Consider the following 13268-nt stretch of genomic DNA (forward strand, 5'->3'; position numbering starts at 1 on the left):
GCCCACTGTTTACTTGAAGATATAGGACCTTCGCATGTGGATAGATACGTAAATGTCAGCTTTGTGTACCGTGAGATAGGCACATAGAACCTGCACTATAGGAAAACCAGTGCAGTGAGAGTGATGCCATCAGGCAAGACTGTCTTAAAAAAGAACCCTCCTACTGGCCCTGTAGAGGGAACAGACCTGAGGTAGAGGGGGGATGGATCACCGCTGGAGAAGGCAGTGGTGTGATCTACACCTGTTCTGTATCTGGTTTGATGGTGAAGGTGTCCTGGAGCTTAAGGGTGGGGGGGTGGGTAGAAACTTTCCAGGTCCTACTCATCACATCTCTCCAAGGATGGTCCACTTGATCCTTCCACCAGTTGAGGCATCCCCTTAGCTGTGCCTTACACATTCCGTCATCTGGGACAAGCCCGGAATAGGATACAGGGATCCCGCAGAATGAGAGCTGCACTCAGCCCTGGTACTACCCAAGACACACACAGGAAGGCAAAGTCCCTCCCTTATCTGTTCTCCACCTTCTCTGGAGGCAGGACAGGGGCTTTGAGGGGTGATGAGAAGTGTGTTTGGTACATTCAGCAAGAAATCCAGTAATCCGTTACTTAGTGTCCACTCCAGGGCCCCGAGACTGGGATGGAAGAGGCTGGAAGGGGGAGAGGAGGGGCAGGCAGAGAGAGGGGAGCTAGAGCAGCTGCGACAGCATTCCCGATTTGGACGCTGACTCAGGCCCCAGGAATGCCCAGGAAGGGCGGGTGGGCAGCCACCAGAGCCAGGCTGGGATCCTTTGGCACAAGAAGATGTAGGGACAGCACGCACAGAGGCACGTTGGGACCGGGGCTCCCACACACTAGGACCCACCACCAAACCACTGGTAGAAACAGATGTCTCCCACCTGGGCCCTCATGGCCACCGCACAGCTTCATGACTTCTCCCAGTTCCCCACCTTCCCGGCCATCCCACCCCAACTCCTCCAGCAGGGGAAGGGACAGGCTCCTGGGACTCCAATGGGGACATCTGAATACACAATGGCCGCTCTCCTGGGACCTCCCACAAACCCCTTGGCCCCAGCCTCCCAGCCGACTCCAACTTGCCCTTTTTAACTCCAGCATCACCCACGACTGAAGTTTGTCGGAGGAACAACGGTTGAGCTCAACTTGCCTCCATTTTTCCCTCCTTTGCCACCTGACAAAGACGAGAAGGAACCCAGGACTCCCAGAGCCCACCTCCTCCTACCGGTGCCCCGACCCCTACTCCCCACCCAGGGCTCCAAGCACCCCCCCCCCCATAGCAACGTCCTTCAAGCTTGTCCTTGAAGACCCAGGAGGGAGCCTAGGACGAAGCCTCGAGATTCCAGGTGCGCCCCTGCCCTTCCGACCCCGCCACAGGCTCCAGGCAGGAGCCGGGGAGCCTGTGGGGCCCTCCCTTCCGCCGCCTGACACCCAATCAGAGCGAAACTGATCCGGGGAGGGCAAGGCGCCAACGGCGGGGCCCAGAATAGTGCTGTGCGCCCGGTGTTGCGCACTCGCTCCCCACTTGGTCGGGGTTGGCCGCATGGAGCACACACTGTGCCGGGTAGGGGTCCCGGGGGACGGGTGCTGGGGCAGCAGAGGCCAAGGGACGGCGAGCACACCGCTGTGTGTGTGTGTGCACGTGTGCGTGTGTGTGCATGTGGGCGTCTGTATGGGTATTCTTCGTGTTAAGGGACGTCTGTGGTTCTGTGTGCATCTGGGAATGGTTAAGTGTGTGGTTTTCTGGATGTGTAGAAGTGTTTGTGGGGGAGGCTGTGGGGGGTGTACATGTGTGTGCAGGCGTGCACACACACACACACACGTGTTGGGGGAAAAAGCTCTTTTGTTGTTTGGGAATGTGGGACATGTTCCCACCCCTTCAGACCTTCTTCTCCCCACAGAACCCATCCTGGAGCCGCCTTGGGAGACCAGAGCATCAAGGTAAGTGGAGCCTCTTCTCCTACTTCCTTTGTCTCCCACCTTTCTGGGCCCCCAATCTCCTCTGCTCTCATAGCCCGGCTTTTGTCTCGCTCTCCTTTTCCTGCTTTATCCTGTCTCTTTTCCCTTTGTGCCTCACCTCCTCCTTCATCTTTCAGAAGAAGAAGGGGGGCGGACCTAGAGTCTGAAGACTGACCCGGGTTCTGCCTTTATCACTTACTGCTGTGTGAACTGTGGCAAGTTGCCTAACCTCTCTGATCTCAGGTCCCTCTTTAGTAAAATAAGGATGATCATTAATACCTCCTTTATAAGATTGCTTTGAGGTTTGAGTGACAAGTATGTAGGAGAAAAACCCTAGGGGAGCTTGCAAATATTAAATATTATTATTGATAACATTTTAATTGATTTTGTTGTGTTACTCCCTATTAACCAAACAGGCCCCATACCCCTTCCAGAGATGAGCTTCCTAGAACAAGGAGAGAACACTTCATGGCCATCACCGGCCACGAGCACTGGCTCAGAGAGAAGCCATGGGAAACAGGCTGCCAAGGCCTCTCGATGGACAAGGCAGGAGGCTGTGGAGGAAGGGGAGCTGCTGTGTCCGGGGGAAGGTGAGGTCAAAGCCAGTTCTGGGGAGTCGGGAGTGGGAGGCAGTGGGCTGTGCCGGAGCCTGGGGCTGGAGCTCTGCTCTGGATCGTTCCATAGCACAGAGATGGACCGAAGCCTCATCTCGTAGCCTCAGTCTTTCCAAATGGGGAAGGTCAACTGCATTGCAGACCCAGGGGCCCAGCACAGCCTACTCAGGACAGACCCCCTGTCCTGTGGGACTCTGAGACTCAGCTTTCTCACCTGCAAAATGGGACCACAGCTGCCAGGCTTTCCAAGGCTGCTGTGAAGTTGACCTGAGCCAGCACATATGAAAGTGCTCCACAAGACGGACTTACTGTCCTCTGCCCCTCCAACAGATCCAACCGATTCCCAGGCCAGGCCACCTGCTGAGTACGCCGGGCTGGAGGCCACATTCCCCGAGGCGACGCATTTGTCCCAAGCTGCTCCCTTGGCCCGGTTGGGCTCCTCACCCACAGAGTGGGACATCTTCCCCTCCGACGACATAGCCTCAACCTCGGGCTCCAGCACAGATGGTCTGGAGCTGGACCTAGAGTTCCCGGCCACTGGGGCCTGGGGGTACGAGCTGGGCATGGTAGAAGAGAGGCCTGCCTTGTGCCCCTCCCCGCGGGCCCTGCTACCCAAGCCGGGCTGGGACGATGAGCTGCAGAAGCCGGGGGCCCAGGTCTACATGCGTTTCATGCAGGAACACACCTGCTACGATGCCATGGCGACCAGCTCCAAGTTGGTCATCTTCGACACCACACTGGAGGTGAGGCTGTGGCTCTGCCCCGCTGCCCTCCGCTGGGGCTGCAGCCCCCACTCACAACCTCCAGGACACCCTGCCAGGCACCTCCTGAGAGTCCCCTCCCAGGATGCCTTCAGAGCACCCCAGAGGCCAGGGCTGGGGAGGCCTTCCCTAACCTAACTGCCACCCACCATTTAGTATCCGTAGGGTCTTGGGTCAGTCAATTTACCTCTCTCGTCTCTAAAACAGGGATTGATCAGAAGGGCATGCCACTCTCGATCTTGGCATCATGAGTTCGAGCCCCACGTTGGGTGGAGAGAGTACTAAAAATAATAATAGTAAAAAATAAATAATAAAATAAGATGGGGACAGGAATGCCTGCTTTGCCCTACAAGCTTCAGAGGACTCCTGGGACAACCCAGGATAAACAGGAGCACTTGCAAACCCCAGAGTATATGGAAGATACAGCAGGGTGGTCTAGGACAAACAGCAGAGAAATCTTGGTAACAGAAAATTAAGATGCGCTCCAGTCCCTTCTCTTCCACTAGGCTAAGCTCCCGAATGCCTGACTCCATTCTCACCGTCACAGAGCACGGGCCTATGTCTCCAGAAGCATGGCATGAGAACCACTCACAGAACCCTGAGTCTAGTGGTAGACGAACAAATGTGTTTATTTTAGTAGCTTTGCATTTATTTTGATATGCGTTAGAAAAATACACCCAGAATAAATGCCACCAGTGTAGATGGTATTAGTTCAGATGAGGCCACATGAATCAAAATCAGATTTATTTAGAGAAGGGTATTCTGTAAGTATTATGTAATTAAGTATACCTCCAGTGCTTAGATTAGGAAAAACTAGACATATGGCTTCCCACGTATGGCTTCCGAGTGGAAACGCTGGCTTAGGTTACCACATCCAGGGGAGCCAGGGGAAGGGATAACGGCCTCTGGCCACCAGCAGCCTCATCTCTAAGCAAGTGTCTCTGCCCAGGACCACGTCTAGGGGGCGCCGTAGCGTAGGAAAGGCAGTAGAGCTCATGTACTGGACACCCCAGCAGAAGGCCCCCGGGAAGGCCTTGGTTGGGACAGGGGACCACTGAGGGGCAAGGAGAGCCTCACCCCTCACCGTTCTCTCTGGACCTCAGATCAAGAAGGCCTTCTTTGCCCTCGTGGCCAACGGCATCCGGGCGGCACCTCTGTGGGACAGCAAGAAGCAAAGCTTTGTGGGTGAGGAGGGGCAGGGAGGCAGAGGTGGTGGGGAAGGGAAAAAAGATCCTTTGTGGTGATTCTGGGGCTGAGCTCTGACGCGCCATGGGCTTGAGCAGACCCTCGGGTCGAGCCCAGCTGGGGGTTGGCACGGGGAACATCAGATCCCGGTCTTGTGGCCTCTAGGCGGGAGACCCTACATGTGGAGTAGGTGTGACTGGCTGGCCTGTCCAGCTCTACTCCCCCATGGTCCCACATTACAGGTGCTAGATGGGAAGAGAGGAGAGGAAGAGGGAGAAATTAGGAGCATAGAAGGTGAGGGGAGGAGAGAGATGACAGGGGAAGCGTAAAAGGGACAACCTCATTTCTCAGGCATGGGAGGGGGCTGGCCTGCTCCCCTCTTTCCACAGCTCCCACAGCTGTCTCAGTCCTTGGCCTCTGGCAGAGCAGGGAAGGGGGTCTGACCCTTCAGCCTGCCTCTCACCACAAGGCCCCAGGCTGACCCCCGTCCCCCCGCCCCCGCAGGGATGCTGACCATCACGGATTTCATCTTGGTGCTGCACCGCTATTATAGGTCCCCGCTGGTGAGGAGTGGGCTGGGGGTCCCGGGGGCTCCCATTTGGGCTGGGGCAGAGGGTGGCTCAGGGAGCCTGGTGTCCTGAGGGGCCCATGTTCTGACTTCTGGAGTCTGTCAATGTCTCTAGGTCCAGATCCATGAGATTGAAGAACACAAGATTGAGACCTGGAGAGGTGAGCTGGTGGGGGGCCTGGTGGGGGGGACCTGGAAGGGACTGAGGGTGTGTGGGTGAGGGTGGGGCCAAGCACCCGAGGTTGAGGCTGGGCAGTGGGGATTTCCTGGAAGGAGCAAGAAGGGGTGAGAGGGAGCCCAGGGGACCGGAGGGCAGAAGACCCTCTGGGAGTCACCTGGTGACGGGCAAGGCAGCCAGCTCCCAGGGCCTGACTCTGGCTTTGCCTACAGAAATCTACCTTCAAGGCTGTTTCAAGCCTCTGGTCTCCATATCTCCTAACAGCAGGTAAGGATTCTCAGCCACCCACCTGCACCTCCCCACAGTCCCCTTCCCCAGCTCCACGGTTCCGAACTCATGGGCTCATCCTGCCTGGGATGAGGCAGCCTGCACACCCTGTCTTCCTTTTGCACGGGCTGGGGTGGAGGATGTCTCTCCCCCAGACCCACTGCTCCCACCTCTGCAGCCTGTTTGAAGCTGTCTACATCCTCATTAAGAACCGGATCCACCGTCTGCCAGTCCTGGACCCAGTCTCGGGCGCAGTGCTTCACATCCTCACACACAAGCGGCTGCTCAAGTTCCTGCATATCTTTGTGAGCCAGAGCACAGCCTCAGGGGGGCCCTGAGGGGGCCACACAGTCCTTCACCCAACAGACTGGGGAGGGGGCTGCTGGGAGCCCTCAGGGACCTACCCCCCGCCGACACCCACCTGTCCCTGACCCACCTGTCCCTGACCCACCAGGGCGCCCTCCTGCCCCAGCCCTCCTTCCTCTCCCGCACCATCCAAGATCTGGGCATCGGGACATTCCGGGACTTGGCCGTGGTGCTGGACACAGCACCCATCCTGACGGCACTGGACATCTTTGTGGACCGGCCCGTGTCTGCGCTGCCCGTGATCAATGAAGCTGGTACCTGAACCCGGGAGTGGAGCTGGTTGGGCTGGGGTGGCGGCAGGCAGGGGTCTGGCATCGGCTCAGGACCCAGGGTGGAGCTGGGGCTATAGGTCTGCCTGCTTTGTCTTGGACCCATGACTTAGCCTCTCTGTGTCTCAGTTTCCTCGTTGGTGACGTGGGAATCTTAACAACAGCCAGCCTCTGACTTCAGGGGTTGGTTTGAGAGGAATATGTGCGATAAAATGAGCATGGTGAGAGGAAACAAGAGATGAGGCTCTTAGTGTTAATTCATCTCAAAATGGGCCACGGGATCCAGACAGAGCTCACCTTTCCTTGCTCTGAAGAGGGCTTAGAGGGACTACATTTCCGTGGCTAAACCATGGCTGTAAACCATTTCAAAGTTAGAATTGCCAGGAAGTGTTTTATTTTTGATTTTGAAAAATTTCAAATATATGAAAATGATAGGAAAAAAACGTATAATGAAATCCACATATCCATTACCAGGATTAATTTCTGGTAACATACTGCCATAACCAGGTTTTTTCCCCTTTTCTACCCAAAGTGATTTAAACTACAGAGATCATGTCGCTTACCCCCTACCCCTTCAGTCCGTGCCTCTTGAAAATCAGAATATTTCCCATATCACTTAACAAAACTCTAAATAATTTATTAATATTATCTAAGATCTGCTCCTAATTCTCATTTGCTCGCCTTCCCTGAGGGAAATATATATATATATATATATATATATATATATATATATATATATACATATATTTTACATTTGATTTGTCCAAACCAGGGTTTGGATTAAGGTCCATGCTTTGCATTTGCTTCTTTTGTCTTAAGTCTCTTAGTCTGGAATACTTCTTCACTTAATTTCCGTGACATTATCATGGGCCCATTGTCCTGCAGAATGTCCACCTCCAGATCCGTCTCTGCTTTCTACAGGGGGCCTCGGTATTGTTCCTCTATTTCCAGCTTTTCCATAAACTGGAAATTGGATCTAAAGGCTTGGTCAGTTTCAGGCTATCTGTTGGAGGCTAGGCTATTTCGGATGTGACACTATGTACTCGTGTCCAGTCACATCAGGAGGTGTGTCAAGCTGTCTCTCTGTCCGTGATGCTGTGTGATTTGTGGGTTCAGGTGGTGACAGCTCCAGGCGTCATTCTGAAGCCAGTAGCCTGGAGGGGGTGTCCAGTAATTCCTTCTGAAAGCCCGCCCCTGGCCTTTGCACGGTATCCTAGTCCTGAGGTGAAACTCTTCTCTTTCTCCCCCCACCCTCACCCCTGCAGGACAGGTTGTGGGCCTCTACTCCCGCTTTGATGTGATTGTAAGTGTGTGTGGGGATGGAGAACTGAGGGTGCCATGGGGAGAGGCTGTGGGTGTGAGGATTGGTGGAGGGATGTCTGTGGACCAGAAGGACCTTTGCGGGTGTAGAGAGGGCAGCGTCTGGGGGTCTGGGATCTGGCTGAGGGGCTGACTCCCATGGCACTTCCCTCCCTGCCCCAGCACTTGGCCGCCCAGCAAACCTACAACCACCTAGACATTAGTGTGAGAGAAGCATTGAAGCAGAGGACGCTGTGTCTGGAGGGGGTCCTTTCCTGCCAGCCCCACGAGAGCTTGGGGGAAGTCATCGACCGGATCGTCCGGGAGCAGGTACCCCACGCCTCTGCCTACACGCCCCCAAGACATACGGCCCAGTCCGCATGAGTGACTCCAGCTGTCCCTAGACACCGGGCACCTGCCCTGTCCTCCCATTTCATGGCCATTCCGAGCTCTCGGTGTCCACACTGGTCTGCCACTGCTCCTGCTCCTGGGGCCCCCATGAGAAACTTTGCATTGCCCAGAGTGGTCAGAGCCACTCCTAACTGATTTCTAGGAGACACGCTTTTCCTCCCCATTACATTGCATTCATGCCCCTGATTCTTGGTGCCAACCTTGCTGGCTGCTGTCGCTGCACGACAATGCCCGAGCTCTCACTGACCCTCTGTGCACCCACAGGTGCACCGGCTGGTGCTAGTGGACGAGAGCCAGCATCTCCTGGGCATCGTGTCACTCTCCGACATCCTTCAGGCGCTGGTGCTCAGTCCTGCTGGTATCGACGCCCTCGGGGCCTGAGAGTATCTGAGTCCTCCCTCCCAGGCCACCTCTCACACACTGAAGATGACGAAAGGAGCCAGGGGACCTGGCCTCCGTCTTCCCCCACCCCCGTTTGCTGGTTTGGCTCTGGTTCAGGTAGGCTCTACTCTGGGCCAACAGCCTCAGCACCTGTCCATCGATTTTTCGGGGCGCTCTCAGATCTCAAACCTGGGCACCTCAAGGATGGGAGTGGCTCAGCTCATAGCTGAGGAGCCCCGTGACAACTCCAAGGGTCCGGACACCCCATGGGGACCCCATTTTGTCCCATCTCAGCTGAAGTCACAGAGGTCCTCCTAAGAGGGATGGGCAAAGGCTGGGGTAAAGGCAAGGACAGTGCTGTGATTTCAGATGCTCTGGGGAGACTGACTCGCCCTCTCCCAACTCAATTTTCACCTGCTTGGAATTCCACTGGAAGGAAGCAAGTCAGTAAATCTTTGTTGAATGGAATTTCCGTGCTCAGTAGGAACTATGCTGATAGGAGGGAGCTTTTCTCTAAGTACTCATCTCAGTAAATCCTCTCAGACTCTTGGCTGGTAGCATGCTTGCTAGGGACTCACACAGACTCCACGTGCTTGGCCGTGGACGGCGACACGAGGTGCCCCTATTGGAAAGGCGACCTCCCCTCCCACCGTGTACTCACTGTCTTCCCTTCTCTTTTCCCCACAGGCTTCTCCAGCCTTACCGTAATTGCCCCTGCCCTGCCTGTACTCCCAGAAGCCCTCACGAATGCCCAGTGCACCGTGGGACGATGAAAGGAAGGAGAACGGCTGAGTCAAGCCTGGAGATCCATGAGCCAGAAGCACTGGGATTACCCCAGGGCCAGCTGCTCCGGGGCCATCCGTGTCACTTTCCCCCCACCTGGGGCGTGACCGGACCCAGCGGGGCAGCAAGCCCTCAGCTGGTGGGGTTCACTGCGGGGATCTGGCTTCCTCAGCTTCTGGACTGCCTGGGAATCCCAGCTGTTCTCCCACAACCACTAACGTGGTTCCCCATCTCTGTGCCCCTGCCCCCCAGATCCTCCCAGCATTGTCATTTCAGGGCTGTTGGTGGTCCCATGAAACAGCAGCCCGGGGTGGGGGCTCGTCCTCATCCTGAGCACCAGCAAGTGCTGTTCTCAGGCCCCTGCATTTGGATCACTGAGGATGAACCCTTGAGGAAGCATAAATGGAAAAAGAACAGCCCATGAACTTGATTGTAGAAGTTTCCCTCAGAGAATGCCAGTCATTTGACCTGAACCTATGGCCGGACTTCTGTGCTTTCTGAGTTTAAAGACACGAGGGAAGGTCTGTGATGGACAAACACCACAACTGGCATTTCTTTGGCGCATAGGGTGTTGGCCCACTGAAATTCCTTTTTTCATCTTTTATTTATAACAAAACCATGAAGAAGACACGCATTAGTTAATTATGCGGTAAATACAACTCAGTCTACGAACTCTCATCTGCCGGAAACGTAACTTTATTTTTCTAACGCTGAATGGAGTATCTGTGATGAACCCCACTTCACCAGGTGGGAGAAATGAGTCTCAGTCAGTTTGGGGCTCATCCCCCCACCTTTTCCTGGGGTGAATCTGGTGGGGAGGGGAGGGGAAGGCTTTAAGTAGTCTGAGACTTTGTTCCTCCATCATTATCATCCGCACATGGCCACACCAGCTAAAACAATCCTGTTCCCACCTGGTTGTCACTGGGTTGGTCATGGGTCGACCTGGCACCTGCTAGGTGCTCTCTCAGTCCCTGTCACAAAGCCTCCCTGGGCCTGCCTGCTCCTGGGGTGTGAGGACGTTCTAGCTCCCAGACCTGCACTCGTCTGGGCTTCGGGAAGCTCTACAGAGCAGTCCCAAGCCCATCGGCTCAGACCGACAGCAAGTGGTCTGCTTTATTCTACATTTTGCTTTACTTCAGCCTCTACCCTGGAAACATAGGGCACAGGGCTCTTCTACCCTTGTCATCTCCAGACCTCTCTGGGGGTATTTGTCACACTCCCCCCTTCCCTTCAGATACAGCTCCCTTCTCGGGGCCCTCTTCTCAGGGGCCCCTGAAATGTGGACCTCAGAGATCTCCAGTCTCTTCGCTTCCCCAACCCTCATCAACCTAGGGAATCCTTATGAGTGGGGCCTTTTCTCTAACCCACTATGCATTCTTCCAAATCCACTGTATGTGTCTTGCGTTTCTTGCCACCTATCTTGAGGGTCAAATTCCAAAACCAAGACCCGGTTTCTGTTGTTTCATCCCTCCCCTGTGGCAATGGACACTGTAGGTCTGCCTTCCAGTGGGGAGAGGATAGGCTTATATTCCTAAAATACGATCCCATCTCATTCCCCTCACAGAGCAAGAGTGGAGACATTTGTGCCTGATGAGCCGGACAGCAAATGAAGGCCTTTTTTCATAGACGCCCAGCCTCTGTTTCCAATTTTGCCATAACCCATGGGTCAGTGCCAGCTCTGCTCTGGCCCTCCCTGGGAAAGCCCCGGGCCTTGGGCTCAAGCGGGCTGATGGGATGGGGGTGCTTCTCTGGGCCTGTGTCAAGGGACAGTGTCCTCAGAGAGCCTGGGGCAGGCTGCCTCCAGCTGCAGCTGACTGGAGGGTAAGTATAGCGGGTCAGTCTCTGAGCGGTTGGCCCAGGATGGCACCCCATAAGCAGACCTTCAGGAGTCATGGTGCCAACAGAAAGGGCATCCTGAGGAAGTCACTCCTTCCCCTTCCTGCTGCTCCTGAGAGTAGATAGGTCTCCAGCCTCCACCGTGCTGAGGACCCAGCCGTTCCCCCCTGGGCCCTTCTGTGAGGGACCATGCCAGCCCCGCCAGGCCCCTGCTTTAGCCTTCCTTCTCGGATCACAGCCAGCCCTCAGTTCCTGATAGTCTCCAGCACCGTGGTTTCTAGAACAGAGTCTAAGGGTTGCCACAGGGACTAGTCCTGAATACAAGTGTGAAACCCACCCTGCTTGACCCGCTGTTCATACCTCTGAGCCTGGGGCTGGCCACACTCTTCAGGCATCATTGACTCCAACCCCCTGACTCCTGCCCCAACCTCCCAAGCGCCTCCAAGTTTCCGGGGCCTCCAGGCTGGACTCCCCTCGGGTTCTCAGCCCACTCCCTCTCTTCTCTCACATCATCTCCACTGCCATGTCAACCCTGGCAGTGTACCGGGATCCCCCCCCCCACCCCCGGAGCAGGGGGCAGGTGGGGGAGCTTTATAAGATGGAAATTCCAGGGGCACCTGGGTGGCTCAGAGGGTTAAGCTTCTGCCTTCGGCTCAGGTCATGATCTCAGGGTCCTGGGATCAAGCCCCGAATCGGGCTCTCTGCTCAGCGGGGAGCCTGCTTCCCCCTCTCTCCCTGCCTGCTACTCTGCCTACTTGTGATCTCTGTCGAATAAATAAACAAAATCTTAAAAAAAAAAATTAAAAAAAAAAAAGATGGAAATTCCAGGGCCCATGCCTATAGATGCTAATATCCTGACTTGGGGGTGGGACCTGGGCAACTGTATTTATTTTCTGTAGACAGTAGAGATTTATGATGCGTAACACGTGATGAGCACAATGGCTTGCTGAGAGATAAGGATGCCTCGTTTCCATAATTAGGAAAATCATTCATCACGTTATTGCATCTGTATTGTTTGTCAGGACTAAGATCCACAAGAAGAGCTGGCTAAGGGCAGGAACACAGCGTAGGAGAGACACGATTTGCTGGCAATCTTGCTGGTCTTCCAAACATCCACAAATACAGAAGAATTCAGTACGATGTCCTGTATACCCATCCCGTGATGGCAGTTGTCAGAATTTTTATTTGACATGCATCCTAAAACTGGAATCAGAAATAAGGAGCTGGAACCGAACTAATATTAACAAGTCAAACCACATCCAGAGCTAAAACATCTAAGATCAGGAGCAGGTAGACAGCCAGAAAACATCAAGTACTCGATTTATTTTTACTCCTGGGAGTGCTGCCTAAATGTTTTTCAAAAGGACAAGCTGATTTCTTTTCTTTCTTTCTTTTTTTTTTTTTTTAAAGATTTTACTTATTTCTTTGACACACACACAGAGGTGGAGGGCAAGTACAAGTAGAGGGAGCAGCAGGCAGGGGAGAAGCAGGCTCTCCGCTGAGCAGGGAGCCTGATGCAGGGCTCCATCCCAGGATCCTGGGATCATGACCTGAGTCTGTGACTTAGGTGGGCACTCCCTGAGACAGCAGACCCCTGGTGGTCTGGTGGTCGGAAAGAACAGCCCACCGGGAAGGCAGAAGTGGCTCTGGTTGGTAGAAATCCCTGCCCCCCTCTGAGCCAGGCCCCCACGCTCTGCATGTATAAGGCGCTCTCCCAGCTGAATCCTGGCACAGGTGTGGCGGGCGGGAGTGTCAAGAGCTATGCCCTTATCATCAGGAATTCCTCCCAATTCTCTCGTGATTTCTTCCCCATAGTCAGTAGGAAAAGCTCTGCGTCGTCCCCTCTTCTTCCTTCCCCTGCCTACTCCTCCAGCCTCTTCTCATCCGACAAACGTTGATTAACTGCCTCCCAGGTGCCAGACACAGAGTTGGCCACTGGGATCCAAACTTAAAGGAGCGTGGTTTGTGCCCTCCAGGGGGTACACAGGTGGCTGGGGAGACAGTTGGGTTGCCGACAAGGTGAACAGGCTGAGCGCTCAGTTCTGTCACATCTTGCGGGGGGGGGGGCGGGGAGCACAAAGGAAGTGCTTTTGCTCCCCCAGCGAGGTCAGGGGAGGCTTATTCAAAGGCAGTGACATTTGAGCCCTAAGGAAGAGCCCGTTCTCTGGGATGGCATCACCGGTGAAGAGAGTGTTCCAAGGAGAGGGGACATGAAGAACCAAGTATTGAGGCCAGAAAGAGCGGAATGTGCTCAGGGCAATACAAGGAATTGGGGTTAGACTGTGGAAGGGGCGTCTGGGCAGGGTGTTAGAGTTTTCTGAGCTGGAGTAAGGACTTTGCTTTAGGGATGAGAGAAGCCACTGAAGGATTTTAATAAGGA

The 13268-nt window shown here is 54.7% G+C and overlaps 1 protein-coding gene across 1 annotated transcript; it reads left to right on the forward strand.

Annotated features, from left to right (window-relative positions):
- The first annotated feature begins 1539 nt into the window (after positions 1-1539).
- PRKAG3 (protein kinase AMP-activated non-catalytic subunit gamma 3) lies at positions 1540-9738 on the forward strand. Its single transcript, XM_080798644.1, has 14 exons — positions 1540-1575; positions 1913-1952; positions 2387-2560; positions 2915-3327; positions 4449-4530; positions 5035-5093; positions 5214-5259; positions 5489-5543; positions 5722-5848; positions 5998-6163; positions 7444-7481; positions 7661-7807; positions 8153-8386; positions 8957-9738. The coding sequence occupies exons 1-13, from the start codon at positions 1555-1557 to the stop codon at positions 8267-8269; spliced, it is 1485 nt and encodes a 494-aa protein (XP_080654770.1). The 5' UTR covers positions 1540-1554; the 3' UTR covers positions 8270-8386; positions 8957-9738.
- Positions 9739-13268: the final 3530 nt, after the last annotated feature.

Source organism: Martes martes, assembly GCF_963455335.1.
Source record: "Martes martes genome assembly, chromosome: 3".
NCBI lineage: Eukaryota > Metazoa > Chordata > Mammalia > Carnivora > Mustelidae > Martes > Martes martes.